This window comes from Scyliorhinus torazame, chromosome 14, assembly GCF_047496885.1.
Source record: "Scyliorhinus torazame isolate Kashiwa2021f chromosome 14, sScyTor2.1, whole genome shotgun sequence".
NCBI classification, from domain to species: Eukaryota; Metazoa; Chordata; class Chondrichthyes; order Carcharhiniformes; family Scyliorhinidae; genus Scyliorhinus; species Scyliorhinus torazame.
The window spans coordinates 157,685,177-157,701,215 of record NC_092720.1 but is presented as its reverse complement, the minus strand read 5'-3'; the positions used below and the strand labels follow the sequence as shown (position 1 = coordinate 157,701,215).

Here is a 16,039-nt window from a genome sequence, read left to right as displayed (position 1 = left end):
TGGAAGTCTCAGTGATAGGAAGAAATGCGATGCTGTTATTGAATATTTTTTGTATTGTAACATAAGTTTTTGGATTGTAAATAGCAGCATGAGTGTAGTCCAGTTAGAGGCAGCTGAGGTTCCACTTTTACGGAATGTTAAATGGCCCCCGAGAGATTCTTTGGTGGTGTTTAGGGAAATTAAGTAAGTGTTTTTGGACCCATAGAACAGAGTAGAGTAGAACCTGTCCTTGGTTAAGGGTACCCGGCATCCCTAGAGAACAAAGAAGACCCAGTATTGTGATCCTTCACGCTTTGCGTTGTGGATCAAGAGGACGGAGTGTAGCCACCTGACATGGCCACTTCCAACTAAGCACAGAGCAACTCACAAAGACTGATGGGTAAAATGGACAAGCCAAGAGTCAGGCATGTTCTGAGCCTGAAATGCATATCCGTCAGCAAAGTCCAGACGGTATCGAAACCCCGTCCTATTAGCATGTTAATCAGGCCAATTCGCAGGTGATGGCCCATCTCCCCCAACACAAAGGACTGGTACTCCAGCAACCGGGACAGTCCCAGACATTTTGGCGCCACTCCATGTCCAAGGGAAACGCAAACAACAGGGCCAATGACCGCTTGAGACATGCCCAGTTATCCAGATCCCCGCCCACTTATTGGCGAAGGAATCGAACGGAGTGATCAGGGATCACCTAATTAGTAAGGCCCAAATTGAAGGACTGCCCAAAAGAGCGCGAAAGCCCCTAAGTATAAAGGAAGAGTTCGCCATATGCTGGCTCCCTTTTGGCCTTGGTCACGGTCATCGCCAATATCAGCAACACCAGAAGCAAGTTCGAGCAAGCCCAGTAACAGAAGGATGAGCCCAGTCGAGTAGCAGTTACCCCTTCAAACCCAAGAGATCCAGGGTTGAACAGCGGCCACTGTTTCCTGATCTAAACCGGGTGCCTGAAGTTAAGTACAGGTTGTCTTAGTAATAGGTGCAGTTAACTAGTAGTGTTTATGTTGCATGACTGGTTGTATGTAAATAAAGTACCCTTGACCTTGAACTTACTAACTGGTGTTTGGATCTTTGATCGTTAGCCGGTTGAAACTTGTGGTGGTATCATTCGCTACCAGGCGACTCTAAGCATTCGGATATAGACAAGATAGAAAGAAGGCAAATTCACTGATTGCCCTAATTGGAACAGAGCCAGAGTAAAGAGCATAGTAAAGAGAGATCGGCAACAGTTTACAACAATTTAGTGTTTATGTTGTCAGCGGATTCTGACTGAAATTTGCCGTATCAGGAATTTTAAATGTAAGTTAGATATAAAAAGTAAACAGAATTTTTGCAATCTTTAATACGGGTTTATTAAACAGCACCCAGGATGCTGATACCAATCACAGAATTGTCCACGGCCCCAGATGGGAATAATGAAAGTAACAAATTGCGCCTGTTTGAGGCGGCTCTTCAAATTGCACTCGGGCACCAACTGCCGATGCTTCAGACATCCCGAGACAGGAGAATACACTGGGACATCCAGGGACATGTACCTGAATCGCGACATCCCAGAGAGGTGCCTGAACCAGGACAACTCAACAGAAGTGCCGAACATGGACATCACAGGAGAGGTATCTGAATCGCAACATTCCAGGAGAGGTCCCGAACCTGGACATCCCAGGAGAGGTGCCTGAACTGAGACAACCAGGAGAGGTGCTTGAATTGTGACGTTCCAGGAGAGGTGCCTGAACCGGGACAACCAGGAGAAGTGCCTAAACCGGAACAACCCAGGAGATGTGAATGGACCGGTACATCTCAGGAGAGGTGAATGGATCAGAACACCCCAGGACAATAACCAGAAGGGCTAAATGAGTCTCAGAAATTGGTACTGAGGGAGGCTGAGCCTCCACAGCAGGTAACCCCCTAAACTGGGTAGCGCTCTAAAATATCTAACCTTGCGGCATCTACTCACACAATGAGTCACTGCTCAATCCCTGAATCACTCTCCGGAGAAAAATGACAATTCCTGAACATTTGGGTCCATCTCCGCTGTCTGTCTTGGATGCTGAGAATCTCCCTCTTCTGATCTGCTGGAAACACATCCGAGGCCACACACCCCACATTGATGTTGTAGGTTTGAAAGCCTCCGAGGATGAAGAATGACACACTAGAAATCTCTGTCAAACATTTACCTGGGGGAACTGTCACAGCAGCTTCAAGAAGTAAGGTTTTTTTCAGATGAGTCAATAATAACTATAATTCCCACCTGGTCTGCTGATCAAAGTACCGCTCAGTTTCCCAAGCTTCAGTGAGTCCCTCTTCTCTCTCGTTTGCCCCCTCTCTCATGTGCCCCCTCTCGTGCCGGCTCTCTTGTGTACCCCACTGTTGTGTGCCCCTCCCTACTGATTCCACTGCTGCACGTCATCACTGCCTTGGATGCTGTGGGTCTTACTCTTCTGATCTACTGTCAAACACATCCGAGGTCACACAGCCGTGATATCATTGAATGGCGGAGCAGGCTCGAGGGGCCAGTTATGTTCTTATCCCACACTGATGTTGTCAGTTTGGAAGCCTCGAGGATGAAGAATGCTATTCCCACACTAGAAATCTCTGTCAAACCAAGGGAACTGAGACAGCAGCTGCAATAAGTGAGGTTTTTTTCAGATGGGACAAGGACAAGTTTAAATCCCCACCTGAGCTGCTGCTCAAAGTCTCCTCTGTTTCCCCGTCAGTTCCCCAAACTTCAGGAAACTCCTGTTCCTGCAGAAATATTTGGATTGTCTGTGAGAGACGTCAATCAGAGAGCCCACCCACTCTGCCCATTCTCTCCTCTTCCTCTACCACAGCTGCTTCACTTCCTGTAGGGACTCCAAACCAAGTCAGGAGATGGTGAGTGAAGGAGCAGAATTTAGAAGAATTACATTGCACAATATCCACACTAATGTTCAGGCAGTCTGACTATCCTGTGGGCAGTCAGGTGTGGAAATGCCCCTTATGCTGTGTGAGAAGCTCCAGCTCAGAGACCTGTTTACTCGGTGCTTTGTGCTGAGCTGTTTGATTGGCTATTGAGGGTGTTTATAGGAATTTCCCTTCTGGATTACAGGCTGAGTTTTGTTGATGGGTAATTGCTGAATATGAGAAGGTGAGGTGTAATTACCTGGGAGGGGTAGACACACACTTATTCAAATGTCTTTTGATGTCTTCTTGAAAGATTTTACCTGAAGGCCTCTGCCTTTCCCAGGAGCCTGGGCTTGGATTTGATAGTTTTGCCCAGTGCTGTGTGTGAGAGCTGAATTTGGGATGTGCAGTCTGAGTGAGTGCAGTGTATCTAATTTCCCAGGATAAACCCGAACCCTTCAATCAGCTACACTGAAACAATATTTCCCCTAGCTGCCAGCACTTCCCACCCAGTGTGTTTTCTTCAAATAATTTGGGAAAACAAGTGGAGAAATTTTAAAATTTCCATTTAATTAACATTTCTGAGTTTTTAAATTAGACACATACTCGAAGGTTAAAACTGGCCTTTGCCACGAGTTCATGGTGAATTGAAAGCCTGTTTTACACTTCCCACCCCTTGACTATTTTTTCCATTGCCCTCACGATCTAGGATAGAACAGTACAGCACAGAACAGGCCCTTCGGCCCTCAATGTTGTGCCGAGCATTGTCCAAAACCAAGATCAAGCTATCCCACTCCCTGTCATTCTGGTGTGCTCCATGTGCCTATCCAACCGCTTGAAAGTTCCTAAAGTGTCCGATTCCACCATCACAGCAGGCAGTCCATTCCACACCCTAACCACTCTCTGAGTAAAGAACCTACCTCGGACATCCCTCCTATATCTCCCGCCCTGAACCTTATAGTTATGCCCCCTTGTAACAGCTACATCCGCCTGAGGAAATAGTCTCTGAACGTCCACTCTATCTATCCCTCATTATCATATAAACCTCTATTAAGTCGCCTCTCATCCTCCTCCGCTCCAAAGAGAAAAGCCCTAGCTCCCTCAACCTTTCCTCATAAGACCTATCCTGCAAACCAGGCAGCATTCTGGTAAATCTCCTTTGCACCCTTTCCAATGCTTCCACATCCTTCCAATAATGAAGTGACCAGAACTGCACACAATACTCCAAATGTGGTCTCACCAGGGTCTTGTATAGTTGCAGCATAACCCCGTGGCTCTTAAACTCAAGCCCCCTGTTCATAAACGCTAACACAATATAAGCCTTCTTCACAGCTCTATCCACTTGAGTGGCAAACTTCAGAGATCTGTGGACATGAACCCCAACATCTCTCTGTTCCTCCACATTCCTCAGAACCCTGCCGTTGACCCTGTAATCCGCATTCAAATTTTTTCTGCCAAAATGAATCACCTCGCACTTATCAGGGTTAAACTCCATCTGCCATTTTTCGGCCCAGCTCTGCATCCTATCAATGTGTCTTTGCAGCCTACAACAGCCATCCACCTCATCCACTACTCCACTAATCTTGATGGCATCAGCAAATTTACTGACCCACCCTTCAGCCCCCTCCTCCAAGTCATTGATAAAAACCACAAATAGCAGAGGACCCAGCACTGATCCCTGTGGTACACCACTGGTAACTGGTCTCCAGTCTGAAAATTTTCCATCCACCACCACCCTCTATCTTCTCTGTGATCTTCTATGTGATAGCCAGTTACTTATCCAATTGGCCAAATGTCCCTCTATCCCACACCTCCTTACTTTCTTCATGAGCCGCCCATGGGGAACCTTATCAAACGCCTTACTAAAATCCATGTATACAACATCAACTGCTCTACCTTCATCTACACACTTAGTTACCTCCTCAAAGAATTCAATCAAATTTGTGAGGCAAGACCTACCCTTCACGAATCCGTGTTGACTATCCCGGATTAAGCTGCATCTTTCCAAATGGTCATGAATCCTATCCTTCAGGACCTTTTCCATTATCTTACCGACCACTGAAGTAAGGCTAACTGGCCTATAATTACCAGAGTCATTCCTAGTCCCTTTCTTGAACAGAGGAACAACATTTGCCATTCTCCAGTCCTCTGGTACTATCCCCGTGGACAGCGAAGACCCAAATATCAAAGCCAAAGGCTCTGCAATCTCATCCCTTGCCTCCCAAAGAATCCTTGGATATATCCCATCTGGCCCAGGGGACTTGTCGACCCTCAGGTTTTTCAAAATTGCTAACACATCCTTCCTCAGAACATTTACCTCCTCCAGCCTACCCGCCGGTTTACACTCGCATCCTCAAAAACATGGCCCCTCTCCTTTGTGAACACTGAAGGAAAGTATTCATTCAATGCCTCTTCTACTTCTTCTGACTCCATGCACAAGTTCCCACTACTGTCCTTGAACGGATCTGGGTGGAGGAAAGCAAGTACCCACATTGTGTGCTCTTGGTCACAATGCAGTTTTCTTGCTGGAAACAGAAGGTGTGTGACAGTCAAGTGAGAAAAATGAAAGGATTTGTATCCGATCCTCACACGGGAATAACAGACTGACACTCATTGTGGAACACTCTCTAACAGGAATCTGTCCCTTCAGCAAAGGAGGAGAGGGAGTTGGAGGAAATCATGTTTCCTTTTACTGTTTTACAGATGGTTTGCACTGCATTGTCCGGAGAATACAGAGAGGATAGACACCGCAGATAGATCCAGACCATCACCCAAGGAACAACTGCACATCCAGTCATTTCAGGGCATTGCTCAGCACAGAAGGTTGGAGAGTAAAACCATCATCTGGGAATCGTTCAGGTCAGGGGAGCTTTGATATATCATCAGATCTGAAACTGGTCAGTGGTGTGGAACCTGTTGCTGATCAGTCAGGGTGAGGCTGTGAAAAAGCATGAGTGGGCCCCAAGTGTGGCGAGAGGTTGAATCATTCTTGAGCCTCATGAACCATTGACTCATGCCTGCAGGTGAGACGCTGTTCAATTGTGAGGTGTGTCGATGACAGGATCATAAGTGGCGTGTGGCAAATCATTCTCTGAGTCATCGACCCTCCATCAACACCAGTGCCTTCACACAGGAGAAACCCTTCACGTGCAAAATGTGTGACAAATCATTCTTGTTATCGACCATCCATAAACACCAACGCCTTCACACAGGGGAGAAACCCTTCTTATGCAAAGTCTGTGACAAGTCATTCTTGCTGTCATCGAACCTCCGTAAACACCAACGCCTTCACACAGGTGAGAAACCCTTCACGTGTGAAGTGTGTGACAAATCATTCACCTGGTCATCAAACCTCAGTCAACACAAACGCCTTCACACAGGGGAGAAACCCTTTAGCTGTGATGTTTGTGGGATGACATTCAGCCGAAATGACATCCTTCGATCACATCAGAGGATTCACACAGGAGAAAAACCCTTCCCGTGCAAAATGTGTAACAAATCATTCACGTGGTCATCGAACCTCCGTGAACACCAACGCCTTCACACAGGGGAGAAACCATACACATGTGAAGTGTGTGACAAATCATTTGCACAGTCATCGTCCCTCGGTAAACACCAACGTCTTCACACAGGGAAGAAACCCTTCCGATGCAAGGTAGGTGACAAAATTATTCGTGGACTCATTGGCTCCTTGCGTACCATCATATTCACATGGATGGCATGTGACAAATCATTCACTGACTCACTTTCCCTCTGCGCACAGTGTCATGTGAGAGTACCTTTCAGAAATGGGTGTTTATAAATGGGTGTGTATATAAATATCTGTAGTGAGAGTACCTTCAAGAAATGGGTGTATTACTGCAGTGATGTCAGAGTGTGGGTGGAGCTGGGCTGTCAGCTTTTTACTTTTGTTTTAGGCTGTTTGCTACAGGGTGTGTTTTAGTTTCGTTTTCAGAGCTGAATAGCTGCAGTCAAAGACAGAAGGTGTATAGAGTCTCTCTCGGTAATCTAAAGACTGTAAATGGACCGTTTGGTGATTTAAAATTAATAACTGCTCTCAATAGTGACTTTAACCTGATGTGCTTCTGTCAAAGGTTTTTTAAAAGTCTTGTGGATGTTAAAAGGACAGCTTAAGCATTACTTATTCTTTGGGGGTTGTATTTGAATTGATGGATGCGAAGATGTTCACTATGTTTTAAAAAGGTTAACTTGAGTTCATAGAATAAATATTGTTTTGCGTTAAAAAATTATTTCCCATTTCTGCTGTACCACACCTGTAGAATGGGCCATGTGCTCCCCATACCACAATCTATTCAGAGTTATGGTCAGGTGAACTCCATGATACACTTTGGGGTTCTCTAAACCCTGGCCCATAACAACAGCAACACATTCACAAAGAAGGGAAACCATTCTCATGTATGGTATGCAACAAATCATTCTCAGTTCCATCAGCCTTCTGCACACTCTGGTGACAAATCATACATATGTGAGGTATGCAACAAATCATTCTCACGGTCATCAGACCGCCACAGACCCCAGCACATTCACACTGCAGCTCACCTGCTTCCCTTACACTGAGAGTTATCTGTGTTGTTTACCCTCCAGTGCTCACACAGGGGAGCCACCGTTCCAAAGCACTGACTGTCTCAGCAGTGTCTGTCTCCAACCTACCCCACCAGCAGTCCAATCATTTCAAGAAGGTCAATTTAACCGTTGACCATGTTGTGGAAAAACAAATGATTAGGATTTATTAACAACAATCTATTCGGGCAATTAGCAAGTATTCTCAGGGATTTTGAATATATATGGTGTAGTACAGTATACTAAATCAATTTTCATGAAGATGTGGGCATCTTATGTGGGCAGTCAGTGCAAGATTATGGGCAGCACGGTAGCATTGTGGATAGCACAAATGCTTCACAGCTCCAGGGTCCCAGGTTCGATTCCGGCTTGGGTCACTGTCTGTGTGGAGTCTGCACATCCTCCCCGTGTGTGCGTGGGTTTCCTCCGGGTGCTCCGGTTTCCTCCCACAGTACAAAGATGTGCGGGTTAGGTGGATTGGCCATGCTAAATTGCCCATAGTGTCCAAAATTGCCCTGAGTGTAGGGTGGGGTTACTGGGTTATGGGGATAGGGTGGAGGTGTGGACCTTGGGTAGGGTGCTCTTTCCAAGAGCCGGTGCAGACTCGATGGGCCGAATGGCCTCCTTCTGCACTGTAAATTCTATGATAAAAAAAAAATGTCAGTCAAAAACCCAAGTGGCACCATCTACAGTCAGCACAAAGATTAACAAACACAGTTTTCTAACTCAACCTAAGGACCAGACACATCTATCGGATCTGGCATCAATTAGGGAGGCTAGGGAAGGATCCATAGAAAAATTAAGGGTAGATGAGGGTCGCGCTATGTGACAAATTATTCTCGTGATCATCGACCCTCCAGCACTAATTTGTTCTCACGGGAGAAACCCTTACCATACAAGGTATGTGACCAGTTATTTTCAGACTCATTAGCTTCCATATACACCGATATATTCATAGGAACATTGGAACAGGGGTAGACCATTCAACCCCTTGAGCATGTCCCGCCATTCAATGAGATCATGGCTGATCTGTGACCCTTTTTTAAATTCATTTACGGGATCTGACTGTCGCTGGTAAGGCCCATCCCTAGTTGACCTTCAAGGTGGTGGTGAGTTGCCTTCTTGAACTGCTGCAGTCCTTGAGGTGTAGGAACAGCCACTATGCTGTTAGGGAGGGAGTTCCTAGATGTTACCCCAGCGATAGTGAAGGAACAGTGAGATATTTCCAAGTCAGGATGATGATTGACTTGGGGGGAATCCTCCAGGTGGTGGGTTTACCAGGTATCTGCTGCTCTTGGCCTTCTAGATGGTAATGGTCATGTGTTTGGGAAGTGCTATTTAAGGAACCTTGGTGAGTTACTGCAGTGCATCTTGTAGATGGTACACACGGCTGCCACCATTCGGTGGTGGTGGAGGATTTGAATGTTTGTGGAAGGGGTAGCAATCAAACGGGCTACTTTGTCCTGGAGGATGTCAAGTTTCTTGAGTGTTGTTGGGGCTGCACTCATCCAGGCAAGTGGAGAATATTCCTTTACTCTCCTGACTTGTGCTTTGTAGATGGTGGACAGGCTTTTTTTTGAGGGGGGCGCTCAGGAGGTGAGTTACTCACCATAAGATTCCTCGCCTTTGACCTACCCTGGTAGCCACAGTCTTAATATGGCTTGTCCAGTTTAGTTTCTGATCAATGGTAATCCTCAGGATGTTGATTATGGTGGATTCAGCAATGGCAATGCCATTCAATGTCAAGGGGCGGTGCTTAGATCCTCTCTTGTCGGAGATGGTTATTGCCTGGAACTTTTGTAGTGCGAATGTAACTTACCACTTGTCAGCCCAAGCCTGGATATTGCCCAGGTCTTGCTGCATTTGGACATGGACTGATTCATTGTCTGATTAGTCACGAATGATGCTGAACATTGTGCAGTCATCTTCTGACCTTATGATGCAAGGGCGGTCATTGTCAAAGCAGCTGAAGTGTACCTCAGGGTAACCTAGAACACTATCCTGAGGAACTCATGCAGTGATATCCTGGAGCTGAGATGATTGACCTCCAACCATCACAGCTATCTTCCTTTGTGTCAGGTATGACTCCAACCAGCGGAGAGTTTCCCCCCAATTCCCATTGACCCCAGTTTAGCTAGGGCTCCTTGATACCATACTGGGTCAAATGTTGCCTTGATGTCAAGGGCAGTCACTCTCACCTCACCTTTGGCATTCAGCTCTTTATTCATGTTTGAACCTGTAATGAGGTCAGGAGCTGAGTGACCTTGGTGGAACCCAAACTGAGCGTCTGTGAGCAGGTTAATGCTCAGTAAGTGCCACTTGATAGTACTGTTGATGACTCCTTCCACCACTTTGCTGTTGATGGAGAGTAGAATGATAGGGCAGTATTTGGCGGGGTTGGATTTGTCCTGTTTCTTGTGTACAGGACACCCTTGGGCAATTTTCCACTGGGTAGATGCCAGTGTTGTAGCTGTACAGGATCAGCTACTAGCTACTATCAGCAGTATCTAGCGCCTTCAGCCGTTTCCTAATATCACGTGGAATGTATCATATTGGCTGAAGACTGACATTTGTGATGCTGGGGATCTCGGGAGACCGAGATGGATCATCAGCTCGGCCCTTTATTGTTTTCTAAAATATTTTATTAAGGCAATTATAACTTTAACATTCTAAACAACAGAGCGGTCCATCCAAAAACCCCATAATAACATACCCAATGTTCCCCCGCGCCCTAACTCCTAGCTACCCATATATTAGATTCCCTGCCTTTATTCTTCACTTCCATGCCTCCCGCCGCCTCGCCCCCCCCCCCCCCCCCCCCCCCCCACCTCCTGCTGACGGTCAGTTTTCCTTAAAGAAGTCGATGAACGGCTGCCACCTCCGAGCGAACCCCTGGAATGAACCCCTTAAGACAAACTTAATCTTCTCTAGCCTAGGAAACCTTTCCATGTCACTGAGCTACACCCTGACCTTGGAGGCTCCGAGTCCCCCCCATCCCAGGAAAATCCATCTCCAGGCCACCAGGGAGGTAACGGCCAAAACGTCGGCCTCTCTTCCCCCCGCCGGGCTCCCGGATCTTCCAACACTAAATATTGCCACCTCTGGACTCGGAGTCACCCTCCTTCGGACACGCCCAAAACATATGTACATGCCGGACTTCCCCCGCAGCGTCCACATCTATCCTCCACCTCCTCAAAAAATCCTACTCATCCGTGCCACATATAAGCCCTGTGGACCACCGTGAATGGATCAGGCTGATGCACTGACTCTCCTCAGGGCCTTCTCCCATAGCCCGACTTCCAACTCTTCCTCCCACTTCCTCTTCACCTCCCCGATTGGGACCCCTTCCCACTCCATCAGTTCCTTATATATTTATATTTCCGAGACCCTCCTCTCCCAAACCCCTGTTTTAGACACAACCTTATCCTGTAGTCCCCTTAGACGGAGGCAAGGGAAGCTTGGAACTTGCCTCCGGACAAAATCCCGTACCTGCAGGAACCGAAATCCGTTCCCACCTCGTAAGTCAAACTCCTCCTCTAGCTCCTCCAGGCTCGGGAAACACTGCTCAATGAAGAGATCCCCAAATCTCTCAATCCCTGCCCGCTGCAACCCCCTAAAACCTCCGTCCAGCCCCCCCCCCTCTCCCGGAGAAAAGCTGTGATTATCACAGATCGCTGACCATAACGACGCCCCCTCTAGTCCCATGTGCTGCCTCCATTGTCCCCACACTCTCAGGGCTGCCACTACCACTGGTCTTGTGGAGTAACGAGCTGGCGAGAACGGCAGATGTGCAGTTAACAGAGCCTTCAGACTCATGCCCTTGCAAGATGCCGCCTTCACTCGCTCCCACACCAACCCCCCCCCCCACTATCCACTTCCTAATCATCTCAATATTAGCTGCCAAGTAATAGTTAATAAAGTTTGGAAGGGCCAAGCCCTCCTCGCTGCACCCCCGCTCAAGAAGGACCTTCTTCACCCTCGGGGCTTTCTCGGCCCATAAAAAACCCAAGATCGCCGCGTTCATCTTCCTAAAAAATGCCTTGGGGCTGAAGATTAGAAGACACTGAAACACAAACAGCAATCTCGGGAGGACTGTCATCTTCACAGTCTGTACTCTCCCTACCAATGACAGTGGGAGTACGTCCCATCTACGGAAGTCCCCTTCCATTTGCTCAATCCCCCTTCCTAGATTTAGTTTATGCAGCTGACTCCAGTCCCTTGCCACCTGAATCGCCAGGTACCTAAAACTCCCACTACTTTGAACGGCATCTCCCCAGTGTCCTCTCCTGCCCCCTTTCCTGGATCGCAAAAACCTCACTCTTGCCCGTATTCAGTTAGTATCCTGAGAACCGGCCAAATTCCTCCAGTATTCCCATAATTCCTGCGATTCCCCCCAACGGGTCTGTTATATAAAGGAGTAAATCATCCGCGTAGAGTGAGACTCTGTATGTTCCACCCCCCTCTCACTATCCCCTGCCAAATGTTTGATGCCCTCAGCGCCATGGCCAAAGGCTCTATGGCCAGGGCAAACAGTAGTGGGGAGAGTGGGCACCCCTGCCTTGTCCCCCTGCACAGACTAAAATACTCTGATTGAACCCGGTTGGTCCTTACATTCGCCACCAGTGCCTGATATAGCAACCGGACCTTCCCAAGACATCCCACAGGTACTTCCACTCCACATGATCAAAGGCCTTTTCTGCGTTCATGGCCACCGCCACCTCGATCTCGCGCACCTCCACAGGCATCATTATTACATTTAGAAGACGCCTTCTATGGATGTTGGACGTCAGGTGGCATCCCTTCACAAATCCCATCTGGTCCTCCCCTATTACCCCCAGAACACAATCCTCTCTGCGCATGGCCAAGGTCTTTGCCAGCAATTTTGCATCCACATTCAACAGGGAGATTGGCCTATTCGACCCACAACTCTCCGGATCCTTATCCCACTTCAAAATAAGGGAAATCAATGCCTGCGATAACATTGGAGGGGGAGCACTCCCAGCTCCTTGGACTCATTCAAAGTCAGGAGTGGCCCCAACAGCCCGGAAAACATTTTTAGTTTTTAGAAACTTTTTATAAAACTTAACCGTGTATTCGTCAGGTCCCGATGCCTTACCCGATTGCATCATCCCCAGTCCTCTTTAACCTCCCCCAACCCAACTAGGGCTCCCAAACCCTCCACCAACTCCTTGGAAACTCCAGCCCCCCCAGAAATCGCTTCATACCCTCTTCCCCGGCTGGAGGTTCCGATTTATACAGTCCACAATAGAATTCCCGAAACACATCATTCACCCCTGCCAGATCCAAAACCACCTTCCCCCCTGTATCTCTTACTTTCCCAATCTCTCTCGCCGCCTCCTGTTTCCTCAGTTGATGCACCAGCGTCCTGCTGGCTTTTTCCCCATATTCATTGCCCCTTTACCCTCCTAAGTTGTCCCTCCGCCTTACCTGTGGTCAGGAGCCCAAATTCCAGCTGCAGTCTCTGACGCTCCTTCAGAAGCCTGTCATCCGGAGACTCCGCATACCCTCTGTCCACCTGTAATGTTTCACCGACCAGCCTGTCTAACTCTACCCGCTCAGCCTTCTCCTTCTGGGCCCGAATTGAGAAGAGTTCCCCCCTAATAACCTCCCACATCACCCCAGCCGAAACCTCACCTGTGTTATTGATCTTTATATATCCCCGAATGGCCTCCCTCACCCGCTTGCACACCTCCTCCCCCGCTAACAGCCCCACATCTGACCTCCACTGCAGGTGCTGGGCCTTTCCTTTGTTAACTTGCTGGTCTACCCAGTGTGGGGCGTGGTCTGATACCACAATTGCTGAATATTCAGCATCTACCACCTCAGCCAGCTGTGTTTGGTCCAACACAAAGAAGTCTATCTGGGAATACACCTTGTGCACATGGGAGTAGAATGAAAACTCCCAAATCTCTACGGATCAACCCCCCCCCATGCGTTCCATAAACCCCCGCAGCACCTTTGCCATAGCTGATACCTTCCCAGACGTGGCACGACGGATCCAGCCTTGCATCCAGGTAGTTGAAATCTCCCCCCACAATCAATCAATGTGAGTCCAGGTCCAGGATCTTCCCCAGCACCCGTCTAACAAAGTCAATGTCATCCCAGTTTGGGGCATATATATTTACCAATACCACGGCTATTCCCTCCAATTTCCCACGAACCATAATATATCTTCCCCCCGGGTCCACCTCCATGTTCCCCACCTCGAATGCCACCCGCTTATTGACCAGGATTGCCACCCCCCTTGTTTTAAAGTCTAATCCTGAATGGAACACCTGCGCAACCCATCCCTTCCTTAACCGAACCTGGTCCCCCACCTTCAAATGTGTCTCCTGTAACATAGCCATGTCTGCCTTCAGTTGCCTCAAGAGCATGAACACACGGGCCCTTTAACTGGCCCATTCAGTCCCCAAACATACCATGTGACCAGCCTGGTCGGGGGGGCACCCCACCCCCCCTCTCCCCTGCTGATCAACCATAACCTCTCCTCGGCCAGTCTTTGGCCCATGTCCCGCACCTCCCCTGGCCCACCCTCGGGCAACTACTGTCATCAACCCTCCTCTTCCCTGTCAGTAGTCTTCTCCCCCTCCCCCCACCTCCCATCCCTCCCTCCCCCCACATCGGTCTTCAGCTCACGCCCACTTTGCTTCCGTGAACGAGCCCGCCCAGCTAGCCTGGCAGCTTCCGCCCATGGCGTTTAGCATCTTACCCCCCACTGGTTCCCCTCCGCCCCGCTCTTAGTGCAAACATTCAAAACAAAGGCAAGAAGTAAAAACAAACAAACAATCCCTCCCAAGGTCCGAACCCAAATACTCACCCCTCCTCCCTTAACAAAGAACTATATATCAGCCTAACCCCAAACAGGACCCCAAAAATATAAAAGAAAACAAGCAAAACCCCCGAAATAAATCCGAGCAATGCAAACCCAAAGTATTTACAGAACACAGTTCAGATCTCCTCAGTCAAAGTTCAAGGTCCTCCTTCTCCTGCCAGTCTATTCTCCTTCATAAAGTCCGCTGCCTCGTCCGCCAAGCCAAAGTACAACTCCCGGCCCCCATAGGCCAACCATAGGCGAGTAGACCAAACTTTATGCCCTTCTTGTATAGGGCCGTCTTGACCTTATTAAAGCTCCACTCCTCTTCACAAGCTCTGCTCCCAGGTCCTGGTACACCAGGATCTCAACATCTTCCCTGGTGCATCGGCCCTTCTGCCTGGCCCACCTGTAACCGATGTAATCGTACCGCCATCGCCCTCGGCGGCTCACCCCACTGGGGTTTGCTCATCAGTGCCCTGTGGGCCTAGTCCACCTCCAAAGGTCGATCAAACGCACCTCTCCAAGCAGCTTCTCCAACATCTTTCCCACATACGCATGTCCTTTAGAACCCGGCCAGCTCAGTCTGTGGTGGTACTACCGAGACATTGCAGTCCTCCTTCCAGAGCAAATTCTGTGCCCTTGCCACACTCCATGCTTCCTCCAAGTGGTGTTCAACATGGAGGAGTACTGATTCATCAGCTGATGGTGGCTGGTATGTGATAATCAGTAGGAGGGTTCCTTGCCCATGTTTAACCTGAAGCCATGAGACTTCATGGGGTCCAGAGTCTAACGCCTTCGGCCCATATCTGTTAATATGCTTGCTCACCAATAGTCTATCGCAATCCTGACCTGCTCTCTACTGGGAAAGCAGTGCACCAGCTCTCCCAGTCACGGGGAGCCTTTTACGAACATGGAGACAAAGCCAACCTGCTGCTGGCTCACCAGCTGAGAAAGCAGTCAACCACAAGGGAAATAGCCCAGCTTAGGGTCGGTAGTGGTAGGCTAGTTGCCACACCAGTAAAGTTCAACAAAGCCTTCACAACCTTCTACGGGAGACTGTCCACCTCCAAGTCCCGTGAGGGGGACTCGGGGATGAAGCAGTTCCCCGACAGATTGGACATGCCAATTGTGGGGAAAGAAAAGAGACGGGGTCTGGAAACACCATGAGAACTGGGAGAAGTCATGGAGCGAATCAACTCCATGCAGGCGGAGAAGGCTAGGGCCAGATGGATTCCCGGCAGACCTCTACAAAACATTTGTGCCAGCATTGACCCCGCACCTGGGGGAGATGTTTGCAGACTCGCTCGTAAGGGGACACCCTTGCACCAGCATTGGCACAAGCCCCAATATCACTGATACCCAAAAAGGACAAAGACCCAACTGAGTGCAGGTCCTACAGGCCCATCTCGCTCCTGAATGTAGATACTGTAGCCATCTGGGATGGCGACTTCCAGAATACAAAATGGACGCACGCAAAGAATGTAGGGAACTGTGGACAATGCTAGAAAACAAGCAGGCACAGAAGCCTGAATGCATATTGGGGAAACAGCTCCCAGACGGAATTGAAACTATAGGTCAATTAACATATTGGTGGCCCATCTCCGGGAACAAAGGAAAGACACTCAAGTAACCAATACTATTTCAAATATCCCGTCGCCAGTTCCCCAACCGAAAGCACAAACAAAGCCAGGCCAACGGCCACCTAAGACATGCCCAGCTGTCAGGACACCCGCCCATTTATTGGTCAAG

At 48.6% G+C, this 16,039-nt stretch overlaps 1 protein-coding gene across 1 annotated transcript in view; it reads left to right on the top strand.

Annotated features, from left to right (window-relative positions):
* The first annotated feature begins 2,879 nt into the window (after window positions 1-2,879).
* LOC140389061 (uncharacterized) overlaps window positions 2,880-16,039 on the top strand; it is an 81,237-nt gene continuing 68,077 nt past the window's right edge. Inside the window, exons 1-2 of the mRNA XM_072473223.1 lie at window positions 2,880-3,118; window positions 5,578-6,529. Of these exons, the coding sequence (XP_072329324.1) occupies window positions 6,029-6,529 (501 nt within the window). The 5' untranslated portion in view covers window positions 2,880-3,118; window positions 5,578-6,028. The remainder of the gene's footprint in view (window positions 3,119-5,577; window positions 6,530-16,039) is intronic.